This window comes from Anguilla rostrata, chromosome 14 (assembly GCF_018555375.3).
Source record: "Anguilla rostrata isolate EN2019 chromosome 14, ASM1855537v3, whole genome shotgun sequence".
Lineage (NCBI taxonomy): Eukaryota > Metazoa > Chordata > Actinopteri > Anguilliformes > Anguillidae > Anguilla > Anguilla rostrata.
In genome coordinates, this window is record NC_057946.1 from 12,697,038 (window position 1) to 12,721,557 (window position 24,520).

The following is a 24,520-nucleotide window of genomic DNA, read 5'->3' on the forward strand; positions in this document are numbered from 1 at the left end:
GCTGAATATCGTGCCAGAAGAGAGAACAACCCATTCACACCTATGCATCAGCTCATGTTACCTACTGTGAGCCAGGGGGATTTATGAGGAAAATGGCACAAAATAGTTAAATTGACTGAAATCTTATCTATCTTATGTTTTTTTTTAAACCACAGTTAGCCTATGGCAAAGAAGAAGGCGTTAGGCTTAGATTTGCAGAGCCAAGTAAACATATTGTGGCAAGGTTATTCCCAGCAAGAAATTGCTAACAAGCGTAAGCTTAAGATTCAGATGCAGTGCTCCGTACACACTCAAAAGGGTCCAGCTGATGGGGATATAAAAATGTATTAAAAATTTTCCCAGGCAAAATTTCAGCAGGGGCCAATGCTGGTCAGTCTCCTCTCTGTTTCCTGTCCTCTTGATGTGGCCTCCTGCATCTGATTTACTGCTTGCTGCAATTATGTCCTGTCACAGCCTGGAATTCATTACACTCATTACTGTACATCTGAATGGTCCTTTATCGAAAATGAGCTGGAGAAAAAACTCTTTAACTACCCAATTAGTCCTGAACGGGGTTCTCGTAAAAGGCGAAGGTGCTGTGGAGACTCGAGGGAGGTGGGAGAGGTAACAGCGGAGCAACAGTGGCAGAGCCCTATTTCAGAGTTCTGTAATTGTGAAGGTGAGGCCAGGCTCTTTCCCAAGCTCCACCCTTTTCATTCATTCATTCCAAAGTCAAACTCCTGTTGCAAACTGGGTTTCTATTGATTCTTTTATTTGCTTTCTCCTTTAGTTTGCATTGATGCATAACAGCTAGGAGAGTGTTGGGAAGCAACTAAATATTCAGTGTTTTGGAGCAGCCCATTATTGAAAAATCAGGCTATAAATCATTGTCCAAGAAAGAAAGCACATTTTAATGGATTCAAAGTGGTGTGAACCTGCTGAATGACATCACTTGCTTCACAATGGCACAGATGCTGCGAGACAGATTTGATGCAATTCTGAGAATGTAGCGGGGCTGATTAATGCAACCCCACAATATGCTGTGAAAATGAAAGGATGCTAAGGATGATTCAGTTTTGAATGAACAAATACATGTTTTTTCTCAGTGGCATAACCGCTATTGTGGGCTGTTGCAGTTGTTCATGAATCGAATCAGCATTATGACTTCTTAACTTCAGTTCTGATATATATCGCTTGTGATGTAGTTCATGGTTTTGAGCCATGCTTCTTCAAGTGGTGATCATGTCGGGTTTGAGCAACGCGTCTTGAAGCACTGGCCATATCGGTGAACAGTCTGCCATTTACCACTCATCTCTGCGTGACGGAAGCGGCGCGTTGGGACAGCGGCGACCCTGCAGGGGGACGGAGTGTTTTTATTTACGCGTCCCGCCGCAGTGACTCATGCGGAGATCTGGCCTGTGCGGATTAGCTGCTTTCTCCAGGGTAATCCATTCCTCCTGCACTCGTTTTCACCCGTTCACACTTTTTTCACCCCTCGCTTTAGTTCTGCTTCCGTCTCAGTTGTCTCTGGGGGATATTATCTCTGCAAGAAGCCTTCTTCAGCTGGAACACGTTGAAAGATGCCAGCTTGTGGTCTGGTCTTTGTGGTCTTGTGCTTAGAAAATAGTAGGAATTGTGAGAAATCACATGCTGCAATGAACATGACTAAGTAAATGTATTACTTAATGTATTGAGTGAATGGTTAACACTTCCTGTTGAATAAATACAAAGCACTCATGTTTATTAAGTGAGACACCACTAATATTGACTTGTCTAGATATTCAGGATGTACACAGGATGCCATGTGACAAGTTGTCTGCCTTCTTATTGAAACATTAATTGGGTAAATGTATTTAAAAAGTGAACTGTTTTGATTGGATGGAACTGAACAGCGCTCTGGTGGAAGCTGGCTTTGTAGCAGTGTTTTTTTTTTCCATTACTGGAAATGTGGTGTTCACAAATTGTCTATATTAGCTTCCAGCTGGTTTGTTATGAACTGCCATACAGTTTAACCACAGCCGTCATCTGAACATCTGGACTACTCACAACCCAGCTGTCAAACCAATAAAATCTCCTGTCTCGCTTTATACTCGTCTCCTGTTAACTTCTGATTTAAGGCTGCTGCTAGCAGTTAGTGCACCGTCTAGTTTGAAGAAATGGCGCTGAATAGTTTACATAAATGCATGGGAATTCACACACCGGTAGGATATTAGGATCTTGGGAGAGGGCAAGCGGTCAGCTGAGTGTTTGAGTGTTTGCCGGGTTAGAGGCGGGCGGCACAGCTCCTGGCTCATCTTGATTCAACGGCCATTTGCTTCTGCTGAGGAGCCAACAGGAGCAGGGTGCGGAGTGGCAGTGGGTCACCTCAGCCTGGCTGCTCCTCAGCCTGCGGCCTTCACTGCAGTTCTAAAGTGGCTCATGGAGTGAACTTGGCCGCGTATCATCCAGAGCGAAACTCTCCCGCCATGGCGGCTGACTGCTGTTTACGTGAACCATTTGAGGCGTGATATCGAAAAGGCGACCCCGAAGCTGTCTCGGCAAAGCTTCTGAGGCTGCTGGGACTCTGCCGGGCCCCGGTGACTCAGAAATAATGCATGAGGAATCATTAGACCGGCGAGTGGAGACAAAGAGTGAGAGCCAAGAGCTGAGGGGGGACCTGGAGTGTACAGGGCATGGATGGCAACTGCAAAACAGACCATTCCTACTTTTTAAAGATGTGTTCTCTGAAAGAAGAACACCTGGGCAGTCGTGCTTTAGCGACACATAGCAACCTGTAGTAATATTTGCATAACATTGCCAGGGATGCTACTTTGGCACCGTTCTAAATACTTCAAGAAATATTCAAGAAAGTAAAGAAAGAAAAAGAAATAAATGAATCACCGGCCCAGTAGACAAGGTTTCCTTGGCTTTTGGGGAAATTGTATGCTTTTTTTTAAAAAAAAGTAACAAAACATTGCCTCTCTTTAAAAAATTATGGGTACCTCTTAAAATTCCAATCAACAAATGTAAGATATTCTTACGTTGGTGTAGCAAAATAAAAGAAAGCACCTCTCGGGATTGAATAGGCTGTGTCTTGACATACAATAAGCTCCATAATGTTTGGGACAAAGGGATATTTTTTCTTGATTTAGCTCCACAATTTCCGATTTGCAATCGAACAGCTCACATATGGTTAAAGTGCGTATTCTAAACTTTTATTTAAGAGTATTTTTATATACTTTGATTTCACTATGTAGAATGTCCTGCACATTTTATCATGAAAACATTTGTCTTTGTCCCAAATGTTATGGAGTTGAGATGAGACTCAGCAGAGTAAGCTGTGCTGTACGCTTGGCCCTTAACGGCCACTTTCTGTGCGAGTGAGATTGGAAGTGACAGGGACAGTGACCACCACAAAAGAAAGGAAGAAGAAAGATAATTAACTGAATTAATCTACTATATTAACAGAATAGGAATTGAGAGTGTCTACTGTCTTTAAAGATCTGCCTCGATTTTACTCAATTCATTGGATTAGTTTTATGCATTTCCTAGAGGGTATTTAAAATTAGCACTCCCAAATGTGTCATAAGTGTCTGGGTCCATTTCCATTTAAACTGGCTCTGTAAAGAATTGAGGGGAGAAAATTGGAAATAGGCTTGGTCTCAGTTCCTCCCCAGATTTCTCATTGTAAAGTATTTTTGGTTTCATGAATTATCTGAAGGATTGATTTGATCTCAGTAAAATCAAGAATGAAATTAAATAACTCTGGGTATGACAAAGAAAAATATGAATAAAGAAGGAGAGAAGCTAAGAAAGAACCCTGACACCACAGTAGGGGACTTAACGTTTGTTCAGGTCTTTCATAACAAAATGGTTTGATTTCATAATAATTTAAGAAAATATAGAATTTTAGAAATGTGGCCTGTTGTCACCAACATGCTATCAAAAGCATTGATACATTTACTGTGTTCCGTATCTTGCAGATGTGAATGAATGTGAAAGGGAGCCATGCAAAAATGGAGGAATCTGCACAGACCTGGTTGCCAACTACTCATGCGAGTGCCCTGGAGAATTCATGGGAAGGAACTGTCAATACAGTAAGTGTGTCTTTCTGGGATATTGCTCCCCTGTACATTCTAAAAGTACATCAACTGATGCTGAAACTCACTGTTGCCAAACAAAGTCCGTAAAACATTCCCTGAGAGTCTTTCTGAAGCAGGAGTCTTTATTGCTTTGTCTATCTTTCAGTGTATCCACCTTTATCCATTCTTCTTTAATGTCTTTATTGGAAAGAAGCTTCCAGGTTTCTGTCTAAATCTGTGACTCAATGGGAGCGCAAGGACGTGTAAACAGGGCAGTGGAGATATGATGTTACAGTGTCAGCCATGCGGCCATGCTTCCTTGCAGCCTGACAGATGTCTCATGAAGACCATGGAATTCTCAAACCTGATTGTGATGCTTGTAGTCATCCAATGGTCTTCCTATTCACCTATGTTCAACACAGTGCCAAGGCTAATTATGTGACGTTGTGTATCTGTGATGCAACTGTGTTTTAGTGACCAATTAGAGTGAACCCATGGAGTTTGACATTTGTTTCATGATAAAACCTAAAATTATGGCTGGCCTGGATTCAATCAACATCTTACAGTTAAATACTGGTCCTTTGATACTGTCTTGCAATTTCAGCAACAACCACTATTTACCATGTGTATGACAGCAAGCTGAACATTTGCATGCAACTGTCCAGGTTAAGGACAAATGTTGGTAACAGCAAAACCTTTATGTTTTGTTCATGCAAGTGTGGTCCAGCTTGCAGCTGATCTTAATTTTCCATTAAAGCCCATACGTATGTTCCACTACTGTGGATAAACAACCAGAGAGTTATGTTTTGTCTGAATGCACTGGGCTGTTTGCAACCGTGTGTCTATAATGAGAAACAAAACACAGGTGGGGAACAATCTTATATGTAGAGGCTAAAGCATCATTTTTTGTGACAGATGAAGTCAATGGAAGACATTTCATGTGCAGCTCGGGCAAGCAAACTGTGGGTCACTGGTGAGCAGTGGTCACCTTAGATGAATCCCTATGTCCAATTATGTTTTACTTTGCCGGCCAGTTGGCACTGGCACATATTCAACCCCAAGTGACCTTTTTTAGTTGTGTTTGGCATTTAAATGTGTATCAGATGAAAACTACACAGCTTCCATCTCTATTACTTATTTTTAAAATAATTGCATGGTAAATATAACAGATATTTGCATAATGCCCTTCTCAAATTCATTTTCTTGTTTAGCCAGCCATTGTTTTAGTGGCAGGGGCAAAGGAAAAAAAAAGCTTTCAAATACTGGACCATCTCTGAGGCAACAATATATGATATAATTATTGGAATGACAGGCCACAGAGTTAGAATATTCTCAAGCAGGCGCTCTTCATAGTTTTAAAGGCTGAGTTCCAATTTTAATGCCATGTTCAAAGTCCATGAACAACTTCCTTCATTAGCTCAAACAACGAAGCAATATGCAGTAACTTTGAGTTTCCCTTTTTGACTTCGACATTTTAAGTAGTTCTCAATTACAACAAAGATCAAAACCAGTGTTGTTGTTTTACATCTCAATTCTAGCAGATTCAAGGACTAACATCTATGTAAACTAGATTTTTTACATAAAATTAATATGTGTCGGAGTGTATGGAAGCTCACCCTGAGGGCCGAGCATGATTGGCTGACAGTTTTTCAGAACTTCCTTCGAGTGTGTCTATACTGTCATACAGCCCCTGAGAACAAAGTACCATAGGCTGAATAATGAATTAATGTTAAACGTGCCTGATGGGAACCTTTTCCACAAAGTCATGTTGGGATAATATAATTTGACATTTGCAATCTGCCAGCATTTCAGTGGCGAACTGTGATTGGCATAATCATAATAGCCCAACAGCGGCTCAGGCAGGAAACTTATCAAGGCAAATGTGCCCCTCTGATCCCGTAATTATACCTGCCCTCCCCCTAAGGAAATGCATGGTGGCATGGCATTACCACACAGAGAGTCTGCCTAACTCATCCTGTGCTTAAGTTGTTATCTAACAGTTGTCTGAATTTGAATTTGTTTTTGTTTTTTTAACAGTGGTGGATTTTAAGACTTTCACGAGCGACATAAAAATAATAAAATCACTGAGATACTATTGTGTGGCATGAATTTAAGCACTTTCCATATGTCACTGCAGCACTAGCCAAGCACAGTAGCGACTGCATAGCAGTTGATTTTGTAATGAATTAACTGTATATTTCCGTGCCAGTGGTAGTCAGTGTTTCACTGCTTTTGTTTCCTTGCCATTGTCTGCAGCTTCTGCATACTTACTCATTACTCATTGTTCTCTGTCTCGTGTAATGAGGCCAAGGCTTCTTTAAAATTATGCATGCTCTCCTCATCCCAGCTTAATTGCAGAATAAGTTTACTGAAAAGGCTATGAATAAGAAGGGAAGAACACTGGCTTATTGGCCACCTGTGGCACTTTATCATTTATGATGGAACATCATCTTCAGGGCGACCAAGCCTTGCACAGACATGTTGAGTCTTGGTTTATCATGTATGTTATGTCAAAGCATCCTGCAAAATTGTATTGTGTACAGATTTGTGAACAAAGGCTATGTGTGTGAGAGTATGTGTATGTATGTGTGTGCATATGTCTGTCTGTCATGCCTGTCATGACATCCTGTTAGAATGGACGCAATGGATCATAGGAAACATGCTCTTTTTGTTTTTTGTAAATACAGTATTTCTTGATACGGAGTTCTGATGTGGGTGACACAGTGGTGCAGTGGGTAGCACTGTTGCCTCACAGCAACAAGGTCCTGGATTTAAAATTCTTTTCTGGGCTTTTCTGTGTGGAGTTTGCATGTGTCTGTGTGGATTTCCTACAGGTAGTCCAGTTTCCTCCCACAGTTCGGAGACATGCAGGTAGGCTAATTGGGGACTCTGTGAGTGTATGAGTTTGTGAGTGAATGGTGTGTGTGCCCTGCTATGGATTGGCAACCTGTCCATGGTGTATCCTGCCTCTCGCCCGGTGCATGCTGGGATAGCCTGCAGTGTCTCCCGCAGCCCTGACCAGGATAAGCGGGTATAGATAATGGATGGATACATGGATTTTGATGTTGACTTTTTTTTAGCAATAGGAGCCTGGCCCATGAATATGATGCATATATTTATTGAAATTCATGGAAATAGGTTGAAACTTCATAGGTCATCTACAGTTGAAAGCCTGGCCTTGCAAAATGGCAAAAAATAAATTCAGTTTCAGAAATCAAAAGTCTTGGTAATTCAAATAAGAAAAATGGCTTATTTAATTAGTTACACATTGCTCAGTAGAATACTTTCAGACATTCAATTTATACAGTATAATACCTTCAGTTGTTTCCAGAGTCCACATTCTTCATAATCAGTAGGGTTTTTATATCCTGAAGAAAAGCATCACTGAGATTGACATCTCCTTGGCATGTTTTTAATTAGATTTTTTGTGTTCCACAACAACAACAACAAACAAAAATCAAACACAGTCATTTAAGTAACAAGAAAGAAGCAGAGGGAAAACAAGGATGAACATTAGACTGAAGAAAATAAATGCATGGAAATGTACAGTATTTATCAGAATAACATTTTCTCAGGACTAGAAACTCACTATGAAAAATATCCCTTATCACCTTGGCCAAAATACATTTTCTGCATATCTGTGTGTACCATTAGGCTATTTCATTCTTCCACATAGTTGTAAGTATAGATTAAATCTGTATTTTATGGCTTTTCCGAAGATACACCGTAACATTAGAAAATCCATTTTCTGTGTTTGTCTTCCAATTGTCCCTCTTTCTCCCCCCCTCTTTTTGACACTTTCATTTTGCAAAGGTCGGACACTGCGAGGACTGAGCCTGGGGGCAGAAGCCAGTCCTGTGCTGGCATTAGGGATGGTGCTCGCAGGTTGAGGTTGGATTATGACAGTGCATATTCTAGGGCACTCCTTACTGCAGGGACTGAATGAAATAACCAGGTCATGCCATTGCAGGCCTGTTTAAGAGATCCAATGTGGGGCCGTCAGGGTAGTGTAGAAGTATAAGCACTCGCCTACCACCGCAGACCCACGTTCAATCCCCGGCAGCGGTACTTCCGGTTTGGTCAGACGTTCCTATGAACACAATTGGCAGCGTTTGCGGGTGGGAAGCCGGTGAGGGTATGAGTCCTGATCGCTGCATTAGCGACTACTGGTTGGTCAGGGCGCCTCTTCAGTAGGGAGGGATTTGTGTGGCTTTCTACTCATGGTGGATGCCCTCAATGGTAGGATGGACATCCTACATGTGCCAGTAGAAACATTATATAATAACACAGACTGTGCTGCCCTTTCCGCTCTCTTGCTCCTAAAACGGCAGCAAAGAAAGCAGATTGTTTGGCATTCTTTGGTAGGCATTAAACAGCATAGTCAGTTGTGTGAAAGGAAATGCCACCCACCGCCTATGGGGTTTTATGCTTTATTGACCCGCCCTCTCAAAGTTGTTGACAAGTTGCCACCCATGCTGAATCTCCAGCCACCAAGGACCTTTTTTTTTTAAAAAAAGGATCGCCGTTCCCATGGAAACTGAGGCTGAGCAGTGAGAGAGAGACAGAGAGAGAGAGAAAGTGAGAGACTCAGGAGAAGCTATGCAGCATGCCTGCCCCTTAACTTAACTGTCACTTTCTGTGACCCCCTGCCACAGAACACACAGCCTATTCCAAGCACTTTGTCCATTTCATTCCACTGTAACTATCTTTCTTTTTTCTTTTTCTTTCTTTAGATCATTGTATTATTTTAAGGCCACAGAAGCCAGCATGCAGTAAAATGGATAGGGGATATTTAAATATGAGTTCATTAAATTATTTGTAATTATGTTATTGTTTTTTTATGAAACAGGGGGAGGTAGATGCCTAAACCTATAAAAGTAACATAGTAAAAGTAAAAGATGTGCACTGTATCTCTCTTTATCCTGGTTTATGATAGAATCCTAAGGCACTGTGTAAGAGCAAGTGTTTTGTTTTCTTGGCTGGTTGAATACGAAGTGATTCATAAATAGAAGACTGGAAGCCCTGCAACTACTTTGAGGCATGTGGTATTAGGACACATATGTGGGATTAGGGAAAATATGTGGGATTAGAGCAATTTGGAGATTAGGGCAGGCATGTTTTAAAATTTAAACTAATTTGAGTACTCAATTTTCAAAATGTCCATCAGAAGTAAATTAATGGTACCTGAGGATTATGATACCGAAAGATTTGGACCTATTGTCTAATCTGAATTATGAGTGCTAGGCAAAATACAATTAATAAAATAAAGTATACTTTCAATGAGAAAAGGAGTTGGTAATATTAAGAGAAATTAATAGAGATCCTGATTTTACCCCAAACAAAACGGATGTGTTATGAAAAGAGTAAATAATGTTAACGTTAGACGCAACATTATGTCCTAATTTCCAATAATATAGTTGGCTGTGCTTGAGGGCTGGCCCTGCAGTCTTTTGTGTGCACTACAATGTGTTTTTTTTTTCTTTATTTCCTTTATTATTGTGGTTGTTGTTGATGTTGTTGTTGTGTTTGTCATTAGCTTTGTTGTTATCGATTATGTATCGTGTTGTGTGATCACTATGACTATCTCATTGTCAAAAAAATTGTCACTCCTGCTATCAATTGAAAATAATGCTAAATTGTACAATAACAACTGACAATGAATAAGATATATATATATATATATATATTCATACATAATTTTAGTTCATCCAGCCATTTACTGGATAAAGGATCTCTATAGAAGGCTGGATGTCCACTGCATCATTAAGCACAAGCGCATCGCAATGCTTCCTTTGGGGATATTGCCAGATGCTGTTCTTGGAATACATTGCTTAGCGTGTTTTGTTTGACGCCGCTGGAATCCGGCTGAACATTCCACACCAGCTCGATCACATCTGTTCTGCATTTTCCCCCACCTTGAATATCGCATAAAGATTAATAAGGCATTTCGATATCATAAGCAAATATGATTGACTGACAACATGTTATTATCTTTTTTCAACTGCATGAATTTCACTTTACAATCTTACATGTGTGTTATTTATCTCTCAAGTTTATAACTATGTGGTCTTACAGCCAGATTTTTTTTTGGATACGTGATGATTAGTTTGTTTTGTTTGATCGTTTGTTGAATTTGTGTGTTTATTCATTTTCTGAGTTAGGCTGTTATGTACTTCTGTTTGCTGTATGTATGTGTGTATGTGTGTATATATAAGCAGATTCCCAGCTTTTTTCCCAGGGCATTTTTATACATTTTGGTTTCACTATGTAGAAACTGCAGCACTTTTTATACATAGTCCTCTCCATTTCAGGGCACCATAACGTTTTGGACAAATAGAGGTGTTTCTGATTAGTCAGCTGTCTTCAAGTGCTTCCTCAATCCAGGTATACGAGAGGTTTCAGTATCTAGTCTTGATTCTAGCCTTTTGATTGCCTTTGGAGTCTATTGGTGTTTGTCAACATGAGAACCTGAGTTGTGCCAGTGAAGGTCAAGGAAGGCATTATGAGGCTGAGAAATAAGAATAAAAACAGACATAGACCAAACAATAGGCATAACAAAATCAAGTGCTTGGAACATCATTAAAGAGAAAGAAAACACTGATGAGCTCAGTAATCATGCATTAGTGCAATATGTAAGGAAAAATAGAGGAGCAACTCTTCCTCAGGTGACTGAGAATGTCAATGCAGGATGTGCAAGCAAGAACAGTCCATTGACAACTACATAGAGAAGGATATTATAGTAGGGTTTAAATGCTTAAACCCCTCATTACCAAGACAAATGCACATTTGAAAGTTCAGTGGTACAAAAACCATCTACAGATATGTGGAAAAAGTGATATGGTCAGATGAGTCATCCTCCACCATATTCTCGACAAGTGGCCAAGTGCATGTGTGGTGTACACCAAAAGAACAGTATAGGCCCGAATGCTTGACCCCTACAGCGAATGAGTCTGGTGGCTCTGTTATGCTGTGGGGGGCATTTTTCTGGCATGGTTTGGGTCCTCTTGTCACCTTAGAGGGAAGGGTCACTGCAAATCAATACAAAGTTATTTTGAGCCTTTAACCTATGATGAAAAATTTCTATCCTGATGGGAGTGGTCTCTTCCAGGATGACAATGCCCCCATCCACAGGGCACGAGGGGTCACTGAATGGTTTTAGAAGTATGAAAATGAGGTGAATCATATGCCATATGAGTCACCAGATCTCAACCTATTTTAACACCTATGGGAGATTTTGGACCGATGTGATAGACAGCGCTCTCCACCGCCATCATCAAAACACCCAATGAGGGACTATCTTTTGAAAGAATGCTGTTTCATCCCTCCAGTAGAGTTCCAGAGGCTTGTAGAATCTATGCCAAGGTCCATTAAAGCTGTTCTGGCAGCTTTTGGTAGCCCAACATCTTACAAAGACTCATGTTGTTTTTCTTTTGATTTGTCACTCGTCAGTATACATATATGACATTTATAGAATTGCGTTCTCAGTACATTAAAACTTCAATATTCAATCTTCATTTATGAGATACAGCATAACTCAATAATTCTGCTCTAAAGACATTTCTTAAATAGATTAGGAAATTATCTTTATTTTGTAGGCAATGGCCTCTATAGTGAACAGATGCATTACCATATGGTAACCAAAAGATAGTATGTTTTCTTATACTTGATAACTAAGCCAGAAATATTGATTTTTATACATGTGAATTACATTCATTGTCATCATCTGGGATCCTCAGTAATAAACATAATGAGAAGACTTATTTGTGTTGCATGCTTGTCTTCTTTTTTATCCTGTGCTTTTTAGTCAGTGAGAGCTATCAGTGAAAGTGTTGATTTATTTTATGTGCAATTTTGTATCTTTTAGCTAGTTAGCCTTCAGCCTGCACACCACAGTGAAGTTTTTAATTACTTTGTTTAAGAAATAGTACAAGGCCACTTTATTTTATTTGTCGGTGAAAAAATAATCAAAACTACAGTGCTCTTTTGCTGGCGGTAGGCATTGTTAATGTACGGCTTTAAAAGAAATGGGTGCTGCTACAGTTACTGCCTCTCAGGTGAGTCATGAAACTGAGATCCTTGCTCACTGGGGTCATTAAAGATTCTGTTGTGCTTATGAATAAGAGTAGGTGGATCCCTGGTCTCCTTGCCAAATTCTAAATCTAATTATCACAGTATGGCCATCTAATTGCACCCCAGATTGCTTTGGCTGTTATCAGAAGCAATACATCCCTATCTCTCAACCAACTATTAATGTGGTGTGAGTGTTCTGCCACAAAATGTTAGTCATATATCACCCAGGAGTGTGCTGTATGTTAACTACAGTAAATATGAGCCACCACCAGTTTTAAAAGTTTTGATCTATTCTCTTTCAGGCCAGCATTATTATTATTTATTTATTCTTTTGTGAACTGCCAATATGTACATGTAAGCAACCATCATGTGTGATATTTAAAACCAATAAGTTGGTAGTAATGTTGTTAAGCCAATTTACATACACGTGTTGGGAATCTATGACAGACTATGTATTTGTGGATTTACATTTGACATTTCTGAATTTTGGTGCATGTTACCTTATATGTAAAGAGACATGGATAGGAATTGCGTGGGTCGCCTCGCTCTCCATTGAAAACCAATGACTTCCAGCGAGAGCGCCGAGGGAATGCCGTGTATGGTGTAAATCCAGGGTGACTCAATGATTCCGTGACACAATAGATATCTCGCACAAGCAAAACTTGGGTTGCAACCCACAGCTTGTGCACCACCGAATTAGACAAAAATGGGTCGTATGCCTTTTTGGTCTAGTGGGTTTCCAGGAGTGCTAAGGTTAACTTTCTTTATATTTGGTGACAATGTTGTCCAAATATGGAAGCTGGTGGTCCTTGAGACCAGGCTTGAGAGCCTCATTTGTTCCGGATGTAGAAATAAATAAAGGAATTATTTTACAAGATGAAAATTTGGATAACCAGTCAATCTGTGAAAATAAGAGTGAAAGTTAGGTGCTGTTTCAGTGACAGCATGCCATTTTGATCAGCGTAACTGTAAGGTTATAATATCAAGGAGTGAACCTATGCCCAATGTGCCCGATTGTCCAATTTCAGAAACAGAAACTAACAAAGATGGAAACTCACCAGCATGTTACGAGAGATAACTGCAGTATGTTACAGAGATCAGGACTCAGAATGAAGACACTGTATGTTGCAAACAGGACCAAGAAACATAGGTTCTTTGTTACTTGCATTAATGCAATTCATCTTGAAGTTTGTCTATGTATGTTTATGGCACTTTACGTCATTTTAGAATGGTCTCTTGGTAACCGGCACTGTGTGTGTGTCCGTGTGTGTATGTGTGTGTGCGTGTGGATGTGTGTTTTTTTCATTTCAGAATGCTCTGGCCCCCTGGGGATGGAAGGGGGAATTATCTCCAATCAGCAGATCACAGCATCTTCTACACATAGAGCACTGTTTGGGCTGCAGAAGTGGTACCCATATTTTGCCAGACTGAACAAGAAGGGCCTGGTCAATGCCTGGAGTGCTGCAGAGAAGGACAGATGGCCCTGGATACAGGTACCAGATGGAGTCTTGGAAATAAGTGCTAAAAATAACGACCAGAAGAATAAGTAAATATGTTAAATCGGAGACTAGTAAGCAGTCTATGTAGTACTGCTAAAAATGGCTTCATTTGCAGAAGTCTTTTACATGAAGTTATGGGCTTTGCAAGATTAGCAAGCTCCATACAACATGCAAAAACTTAAATACAGGCTGACTGGTCATATAAAATACTGTAGTTTAGTTCTGGCATAGCAGAAATATCTGCAAACAAAACAATTTCTCATTTCAAATGATGTTTCAGATTTCTACTACCATGCCATGTAAAATTCCCAGACCAAGAACAGCATATAAAGTCAATATTAAAGCCTAATCAATCTATCAATTCACCATTGTCATTGGCTAATAAATGTTAACCTCATTAAGTTTAGAGCAGCGGTCAAGCACTGATAGTCTGCCAGTAGGAGGCAAATAAAATAAAATCTTTCTTAATTTATGTTTGGTGCAATGGCTTTTGCTTATTTTGTGCTAAATGTGAAAATATGGTGTATAATGGACATTATTGTAGTGCCATTTAGAACAGTGGCATTCAATCCTGCCCTTGGTCCTTCTGTTAGGTGTGTAGGTTTTTGTTGTGACTCAGATGATTACAGTCTTAGGTGAAAACAACCAGCCACTCTGCAAACTCTCTGTGGGCAAGAGCGAATGCCACTGCTTTAGAAGATCTTGGGTTTTCATTAGGTTAAATATATATTACATCTCAAGTCTGAATGTGGCTATATTTGTCACAAAAACATGACAACCCTGACTGACATGGTAAATATGCATAACACTTTTCCGTCAGGATGAACACCACGATAAACTGTAAGCCCCAGTAGTGCATAACCATTTAAATGAGAACAGAAGAAAATCACATCGATACTGAACAATGCTTTTGTATTGGGAAAATAAATTGTGACCGAGCAGACAGAACCTGCCATGTTATCTTTTTCAATAAGAGTCGGTCTTGTTACAGTTCCTGCCATGATTCAGAAGGTTTCATCACGAAAGGTGCTCTGGCAGCAGCGAAACAATATTGGCTTTTTCATTAATGCTCAGTTTCAGAAGTGAAATAATTCTGAAGTTGTTCAGATAGACTCTATAGTCAATCTTTGACGCTCAACAGCCCCCTCAGAATGTTGTACTTGACAGACCGACCTCTGCTTTTGCGAACAGAGATGTCTTTCCTAAGAAATCGCAAGTTATACCTGATACGTTCTGCCGATGTGTCCTTTCGTAAGAAATGTTGCTTTTTATGCTTGTGTGGGTTTGCTGCACATTTGAAATCATTGTGTGTTTTCCCATACAGCGGAATCATCTGGGATATGTAGCAAGCTGATAAATAATGTCCATCTATGGTCCATGGGTTTCATTCCTTCTTTTTGTCTCCCACAGTTCTGTCATTTATCACAAAGAGGTCCGTACAGGACGTTTTGTAGCGACTTGTTAAGCAATCAACACAAGTATCCTAATTGTCTCAACAAATCATTCAATTACCCCAGGGATGTTTCATTTTATGCAAGAAGGGCTGGTGGAGGTGCAGGCTTTTTTTTTCCACCCCAGCATTATTTACCTGATTCAGCTAATTAACTAATCTTGGTTTTCAGTCAAGACCTTGATTAGTTTAATCAGGTGTTTTAATGCTGGGCTTCAACTACTCCCACAGGTACTTTTATAATTGGTCATCTTGCTTTGATAGCTTGCCGCTGATTACTGCAATTAGAGTGCCTACAGTGATTCCTTGATGATAAGACTGAAGAATCAGGCTAAATGTCTCTGCCACAGCAGGTAAACGGTACATCCTTCTTTGTTACCATGGACTCATTTCCCAATTAAGATGCCGTGCTACAGGAGAGCCAGGGGAGAGCCATGCACACTTGAATGCAGCTAAATGTGAATTCACAAAAGGTATTTTTGTGTTTCACCTTATAAAGCCTACTTGAAGAGTGTGTCAGAAGCAGTTGACTACACAGATTTTACATAATTACAAAAATGGAATTTGGAAAAGTTTACTTAAAGACTACACATGAAAGAATGAGAGTGAGCCAGTCTTTAATGTACAAAAAAGACAAGTTTACTTTCCTGCAGTAGGTAATTACTAGGCCAAATTAATGCAGATTCTATGTGAGCCAACAACCTTTTACTTTTGCTGCTTCTTCAGCCTTGTTTCACAGTTAAAGTGCACTGCAATTTCAGATTTTTGAATTCAAGTCTCAATTCCGGTTTTTATGTTTGTTCTTTTTCTTTTTCTCCTGTAAAAGAAACTCTTGGAAAAGCATACTGTGGTGAATTTTCTGTTATTTTCTTTCAAACAATAAGCAATTTTGAAGGCAATTTCAGCCATCTCAGAGTTTCACATGAAATCCATTCTGTTATGTGTTCATTATTGCGGTGATGGATACTGTATGATGAAAACAAATAGAAGTATGCCTTGTTCTTTGTGTTACTCATAGTGCTCACATTAATTTTGATGCTGCTGGCATCCTTACACAAGAAAAACCACAGTGCTGCAAATGCCAGACCAAATGTCTTTAATGCATTGTCTAATTCCTGCATGCAGCAAGGAGTATGTATATTTTATATGTAATGAAACTTTAAGACCACATTTAATTTTACAACCACACTTTACATAACTGGCTTAGCAAGCACTATATTATTAAATTTGGAGCTCGGTTTTCAAATTAACGACTCTTGGGACTTTGCACGCCAAGGGCGTGTTAGTCTGTTTACTCACTGACCATTTACACACAGTTATAAAGCAGATGTGTGTGAGCTCACTGACTGCAAGGTTGCAGTTGACAGTGTGAACTTGTCAGAACAGTCAAGAGTGTTGCTGTCACAGACCACTGATGTCCCTGTGATTTTAAAGAAGCTACAGAAGTGCCAGAGGGCCTGGTGCAGGTCACAGATGGACATTTCACCGAAAGCCATCCAGTCTACCACCTTTACATTATATTACATTACAGAGGTTTAGCAGATGCTACATTTAGCAGACTCATCCAGAAAGACTTGCACAACTTTTACATTCCATCCATTTATACAGCTGGATATGTACTGAAGCAATGCGGGTTAAAGTGCTCAAGGGTACAACGGCAGTGTTCGACTCGGGAATCGAACCTGTGACCTTTTAGGTTACAAGACCAGTTCCTTACCCATTATACTACACTGCCTACCACCTGTGCCCATAGACCACCCCTGGGCCCTGGTGATACAATTTCAAGGTTGAGAGAGGTAGTGGAACACAAGAGCGGGAGACATGCTGTTTTGATTGAATCAGTGCATCCGAATTTAGCCAGTTAGAAAGGATACAGAGAAACAGGACCTATGGGTCACATTTGTGTGAGGAAAGGGGGAGTGTCGGAGGACCACACACAACTGTACAGGGATTCGAAAAGCTTATCCCCGAGGTGATAAGCCACTGAGGCTAGAGGAAACGAGGAAGGGGAAAAATAACAGAATGACAGGAGTGAAAACTCAAACTCCCTGTCAAGCCTTAAAAAACGGCCAAACCAAAACAGAAAGAAACACTGAGCACCGCTCAAGAACAAAAAATGGTTAGAAACTAGGGAAACCCAAAGTAACGGAGTCGCAGCTCAGACCCAAAACAAAAAGGAAAACTTGGGGTCGAACACCGAGATACCCAAGAACCTAAGACGCAGCTTAGGAAAACGAAAAGGTAAAGCCCTAACGGTCTGCCGGCACGAAGCCCAGAAACACAGACCAAAATACAAACCTTCTAAGGGGGAAACGCTTCTTGAGAAGCGAGAGAACAGGAGGTTTATTAAACAGGCTCTGAAATACCTTACCGGCTCAATGAGAACATAAGTTGACACTGAAGCAAGGACTGAAAGTCAGACAGCGTCTTAAATAGCCTTGCACGACGCAGGTGGCCGAAATCACGGCATAGGGAGGAATAAATGGAAACAGGTGCATCCAATGAGGTAATAATCAGGCCGGGAGGCCAAGAACGTAACTGCACCCCAAACCCATGACAATTTGGGGGAGATTAATACTACGGCTGAGATCGGATGAGAGTTCAAAGATGCAAAGAAAGTGCCGTTTCTTTTAGAACAGTATGCTGTGGAGTTCTTGGAAAAGCAACAAGCGCTGTGTCAAAATGGTTAACGACCGGAAGATCATTTCATTTCCACATGGTATATTTTCCATGGTGATGTTTAACAACCACTAAACCATGCCTAATGTTTACAAAACCAACTGGATTTAATTGATTCCAGCTGATTTTGTACATGCAATTACCTTCAGAGTTCCTTACCGTGCTGTGGTGTACTCAAAAATGCCAGGTTTTCTGTTTAAGTAATCATACTTACTTTCACCAACAGCTTTAGTTCCTTGTGTTGGATTTACCAGTTGGCATCATGAAAAGTAGAGTATATTTTGAGAATGTTTTCTGAATGATATCTGGCAATCAAATACCCATTTGTTTTCATAGAATGACAATACCACATTATGCCATATTATGCGCTATTATGCCTTATTCTATTTAGTTAGATAGGAAATGAAAAACTGATTTACATATTTAAACTTTTATGAAGCTGAGCAGTTTTGTTATTAAGGTTTACCTTTCTGAATGTAATGGTTCATTTGCATGGACTGATCTGCCTCTTTAAAATGAGGTCAGTTCATTTCTGCATTATTCATTTTCAGAAGAATTCTTAGAGTTCTTAGAGGTTGCAGCCATCTCATTTAATTTGTAAGATGTGTAGACAGTAATGAAAAGGGCGATACTTGCAGTAGCACATTGATTTGTAAAACGAAAGAATTGTTGACTGTTTGAATTAATTGCTTCATTAATGATTAACAAGCTCAAAACAAAGCTCTTCTTTTGGGAGTGCAAAAGCACTTTTAAATGTCATTCTTTCCCCCATCCCACAAACCAATTTCATTGAATATTTGAGCATTATACACAGATCCACTCTGTGATATTTTGCTCATGCGCCTAAATGATGAATGGGAATGAGTTGGTCCAATGCACCAACTACTGTGAAAGGACAGCACAATATGATTTTTATATAAATAATTCAGATCATATTGAACAGATCATTTATATCCTGGCTTTGTGGCCCAGGGTCACCTCTTCAGCCTACAGACTCATTGCCTGAAGATGAATGTGCATGCTTCTGTAGCAAGGAAATGCGGCATCACATCCGTGTGCGTTCTCGTGTTCCTGGTGGCCTGGGCGCGTACTGCACGCGGCAGACGAGGTGAAGCAGCGCTGTTAGACCACGGCGGGTCATCGGCGGTTTATCTCGCCGGAGGAGCTGTCATGGACAGAAGCTTTTTAAAACAATAACTGCCGAGCAGGGGAGGCTCTGGCTTCAGGCTGTAGACTAAACCCTGTGTCTGTGATGACAGATCGATCCCTGCCCGTCGCTGAGGCCTGGGATCCCGGTCGCCAGCGCTTTCCGCATCGAGGCACACATCTGGTGTGCCACCATTTCCTCTCTTCTTCAAAAATTTATTTTTGTTGCTTTTAACGTCAATTTTGTGAATGCCCCTATACCAACCTTTGTAAAGTCAGCAGATCACCTGTAACTTCTGTAACTATCAACAATATCCTTCAGTGCACACAGAAATAGTCTAATTTCCTTTCTAGCAGCAACCGACTGAGGCCTTGGAAACAAAATTTACGGATTCTCTTGTCAATCATCGGCTTGAATTAATGACTTTTCAAATACACTGAAAATAACTAGGCCTGGGGTCTGACACCGCTGGGCTGAATGCACAGAGGTGGTCTGCGTGTGACGTGCACCCGCTCGGTAAGAAAACAAGGTGGTCACCTTGCAGCAGCGGCAATGTGGACTCTTCTCACAGCCTCCCTTCAAAACACCCGCCCCCCTCCCCGGCCCCCAGTCCCCCCAGTTAGTGTCCCACGGAACTCCTGTTGTGAACCGCAAGTCGATCATGTGGTTTTCCCCCTCAGATAAACCTGCAGAGGAGGATGAGGGTGACGGGCCTGATCACGCAGGGGGCCAAGCGCATCGGGAGCCCCGAGTACGTCAAGTCCTACAAAGTGGCCTTCAGCGACAACGGGAAGACCTGGAGGACCTACAAGGTCAAGGGCACGGACGAGGACATGGTAAGCATTTCCATGAGCAAATTTCTTTAATTAAGCCTCCTGCATAACCCAACCCCACCACCCAATTATATCTTTATTACAATCAGGATTAAAGCAATTTGTCAGGAAGCAGTAAATCAGCATTGTAAAGATTCGCAGCTTTTCATCATATCCAGATTGCCTTTTATAAGCTTCCCAGCTTACCTCACAGTCCCAAGCTCTTAGTCAAAGCTTTGTCAAGGTTCCATGAAACAAGCGTTTCATGGGCAGAAAAAAACTGTAAAGCTTTTGGTTTTCTTTTCTTGCTATTTCACTAACGGTGACATTTTATATTTTTCTCCCAAGGTGTTTCGTGGAAATGTCGATAACAACACACCGTCTGCCAACTCTTTCACTCCACCAATTGAAGGACAGTACATACGAATGTACCCACAAGTCTGCAGGAGACACTGTACCCTTCGCTTGGAGCTTCTGGGCTGTGAGCTCACAGGTCAGTAAATGTGGTAGGTGGGGCATGACAGAGAATTGGCCAACGGGAAGCACTGCTAAACCTGTGACAAATCACACACAAACCATGCAGAAACATGAGACAGCTAAAGGCATGTTTCCACTGGGAATGACCGCTATGCATATAACCATCTACAATCCATTACTAGCATGCACATCGCAGAACTTTCTGCCATTGTATATGCCTGTCAATCAACAAGCAAATGCACTTTCTGCCATTTTTAAACCATAGGGTGTTCTGAGCCAATGGGGATGAAGACAGGTCACATCCAGGATTATCAGATTACGTCATCAAGCGTCTTTCAGACACTTAACATGGATATGTTCTCCTGGGAGCCAGGAAAGGCCAGACTGGACAAACAAGGCAAGGTCAACGCATGGACATCTGGACACAATGACCAGTCGCAGTGGCTACAGGTAAGAGAACTTACTCTTACTTCCTTTTTATTTTGTTACATGAAATTTATAGGCCAAATAAACCTAGTATTGTGTAAGTACTGGGCAACAAAAATTGGGATTAAATGGGTAAAATTGGGATCAAATAATGGTTTAAGTCAAGCAAGGCAACAATGTTTTGTATTCTGACTCCAAAGCATAAATTACAGTATTGTTCTAATGGGTTGTGTTGCAGCGAAAGACACAAAGCATCTAGTCCTTGTAAGTTAATGTATAAGATTTTTTTTTATTATATTATATTTTACAAATCTTTTAATTATATAAGGTCCATGACTTTCCTTATTTATTTATGTTTTTATTTATCTACCTTTTGCGCAACACAAGTGGGCAGCTCAACACACACATATATATATATATATGCAATATTCTCAGTATTCTCATAACAAGCAGAAATCGGTCGATTGCCCCAGGAGAGGTGAGGTCACTGCAGCGGATAACTTTCTAAGACAGAGAAGTCAGCGGAGAACGATTGATCTCACTCCCCTTCCTGTCCCCATGGATCATGCCCTCGTTATCTTTGGCTGCAGCTCAGTGCTTTCAAACAAGAGGAATGTGTTGTCTTGTTCGTTAAGTGTTCATTACGATAACTGATAGCTCGGCGCAGTCGAACGTCTCCAGACAGCTAACTCCCTTGCAAGACTGGAAAGAAGAGCGTGCCCTCGGATGCCACCAGGAGTTTCATTACAATTTTATTTTTAAACGATGGGTGAACGAGCTGATGTGCAGTTCAATCTCTGAGTATCCTTGTCCTGTGTCCTTGTGTAGGAATAAATCATTTAAAAGTTCACTAATTAGTCCTGGGTTTTGTTTTATGATTGCTACTTACAGTTTAAGTGTCCGCTTTAAGACACATTCAGGTACCAAGGACAGCCCTTATACCTCAGCCAAAAATACACCTAATTCCCCAATTGCCTTCATAACTCATCCAATAAGGAGTGTGTGTTGTGACTTGAAAGGGACACCATATACCATCAATTCATGTTCCAACGTCACCTTAGAATAAAAATCTGCAGTCGCCTTCCAAAAAGGTCGAGTGGGATCAGTTTAGAGCATTTAAAGGGTTTCTTAAATATTCATATATAAAAACATTCAAAGATAAGGGTGACTGTAGAGGCATTATCTATCCATCTTTGATTAATTTCATTTTTAATTAATTTATAAGTGCCTATGGTTCTGTTTACATGGAAATTATTGTAACAATAACAACAACAACAGCAATAATAATTATTACCATTGTTATTATTGTGATTATTGATAATGGATTTATAAAGGACTATAAGTTATTACTCTGGGGGCACATACCACATGGGGAAAATGAAGCTTTCTGATGAAATATAAAATTGGCTGTTTTATATCTGATAGTTACCTTTTCAGTGAAATATGTCAGGGCCCCTGGGTCTCCTCTCTCTGCATGCTGAGATTTCGCATTACACCGCCATGTCTAATGCACTGCCGGAATCCTCACTTATCTTCACATAATTAGGTCCCTTGAACCCCATGCAAAATATCCTGCCAAAAAGAAGTTTTGAGTAGTAGTGTTTTGACTGCAGGACATTGTACCAGAAATAAGATTTATATGTTGTTTTAAGGCATGTAAAGTTAGCCATATTGATCCCTGAAGATGAAGAAATACCCTTGCCACTGCAATGTGCTCAGATCTAGGAAGGAAGGAACGGATGTTTTGAAAACAAGAGATTTCATTCTTTTAAAAATGTTTTTGAACTTGTATACTGTTTTTCTTTTTTCCAACATTCATACCTGAATGTTCTTTCTGTTTATTTTCGTGGTATTAGGTATTTAACTGTACTAAATATGCATTTGGAAATGTGGCAAACCGATTTAACCCAATGTTTCACCCATCAGGGTAGGGTGTAATATGCCTTTGTTCAAATTTATTTAAATTGAATTTAATATATTCAAATAAACTAAACTAAACTGAATTACATATCAAAAGAATTCTTGTTAAAAATTAAAAATAAAAAAAACACACTGACAAACCCCATACTCTTGCCCACAATGCAAAATATTCAATTGTAAGTGATTATGGTTTTGTACTGTTCCATATATTCAAATCGACAATGCTATTAATGACAACAATGACTACGTTTACATGCACACTAATTTTCCACTATTATTCCAAATATGACAATATTCCGAATTTGATAGGGGTCATGTAAACAGCATATTCCGTTGGTATATTCCGAATTAGGCCTTATTCCGAATGTAGCATTTTCCGATAAAGACATGTGGGATATGCCGATATTATTCGGGATTTAGGAGCATCCTTTGGACATGTATACAGCGCATTCGGCATATGCGTCTCAATTGGGGTTTTACTGCAGTTTGCGACACAGCCTCTTGCCTGTTTACGGTCAGCTCTGTGCGTTGTAAAAAAACCAACTAGCCAACAGTTTGCAAGGCTGGGGTAGAGATGCATGCACAAAAGAAAAGCCCACATTTCTAGTCGGAAGGAGAAACACCTATTTTTAAACATTATGAAAACTTGGATAGCAACAGGTTTTTGGATATGCGCAAATATCGCAACGCCGACCTTTTCAAGAAGGTGGTTGAACCAATGAAAGAGGGAGGCTGTAGCCATAGGACGTACATCATTGTGTTAATCAGAGTATGCACGGCTGCATGTAAACGGGAATATTAGTGGAATATTCATTTTCATTAGCCATGTAAGCAGCTTAGTAGGAATATTGTCTTTTTTGGAACAAGGGCAAAAACCGGAATATTTTGTGCATGTAAACGTAGTCAATGACTCTCTTACCTAAAAGAATGTGGGAAGACCACAGGGACAAGAGCCTTGCTTACATTACATTATATTTATTTGACAGACGTTTTTATCCAAAGCGACGTACAATAAGTGCATACCGAAGGTCATTGGATCAACTACAAAACGCTGGTCCGATAAGGTACAATACTAATTTGTAACAGTTATTCATAGCCAAGTCCAGCTCACATATTAAATATTACTCTTTCCTAACCTATGTTAAGTCAAACTAGGAGGCATGACAAGCTACAACATCAAGATAATGCTCTGTTGTTGTGTTTACAGAAGCATATCCAGTCACATTCAAAGATTTATGTGTGCTTCATTTTTTTAGTTTCAAATCAGTAATGGAACAACTGATGGACAGATGAGTGGAGTGAATATGAATGTTTGCTTAGAAGACGGCTTGACATTTACATTACACTTTGCTACACCAAAATTCTTCAGACTAGTCTGTGGTGTGATTTATCTCCTGTACACAACATATTCAAACTGCACTGACACAAAATCAACTGTCTGTGAGTATTGAGAGAGTTCACGATCATAACCTCGCAGTCATCGTTTAGTTTAGACTGCCTTGGTTCACATTCACATCACACATTACTGTTTCACTGTTGCATACTCTCACCTTTATATACAGCAGGACCTCAGAGATATGAACTTCACAAATTGAGTTACAAACCAGTTCACTGAACCAGCTATTAAACAGGAAGTTGCAGTTACTCATAATAAGTATCGAGCTCTTGAGTCTGTTTGATGCAACTGTATTAAACCTAGTCACACTCTCACATTTATATATGTTTATATGCTATTTCCTATTTAATATTTTTAGTGTCTATTTCTATGTAGAAATGCATGGCCCATATGCAAATGCACTGTGTAATTTGTCATTGTTGGTTCAGTTATTAGAGAGGCTGTTTGCAAATACCAAGTGTGACAGAAAACTCCATGGTTAAAACAAGCAAAGGTCGACCATGCCATTAGTGTGAAAGTAATGAGAAATACTGCATCAGCATGCGTCCTGTTTGAATTTCCCCCTATGGTTCCCTTAATCAAGTTTGCAATGAGATATGATGAA

The 24,520-nt window shown here is 40.1% G+C and overlaps 1 protein-coding gene across 5 annotated transcripts in view; it reads left to right on the plus strand.

Moving 5' to 3' along the window:
• edil3b (EGF-like repeats and discoidin I-like domains 3b) overlaps positions 1–24,520 on the plus strand; it is a 111,247-nt gene that overhangs the window by 57,204 nt on the left and 29,523 nt on the right. For all 5 annotated transcript variants that reach the window (XM_064308126.1, XM_064308127.1, XM_064308128.1 and 2 more), the window contains 5 exons: positions 3,942–4,055; positions 13,422–13,603; positions 19,566–19,721; positions 20,046–20,190; positions 20,440–20,624. In XM_064308126.1, coding sequence (XP_064164196.1) covers positions 3,942–4,055; positions 13,422–13,603; positions 19,566–19,721; positions 20,046–20,190; positions 20,440–20,624 — 782 coding nt within the window. The remainder of the gene's footprint in view (positions 1–3,941; positions 4,056–13,421; positions 13,604–19,565; positions 19,722–20,045; positions 20,191–20,439; positions 20,625–24,520) is intronic.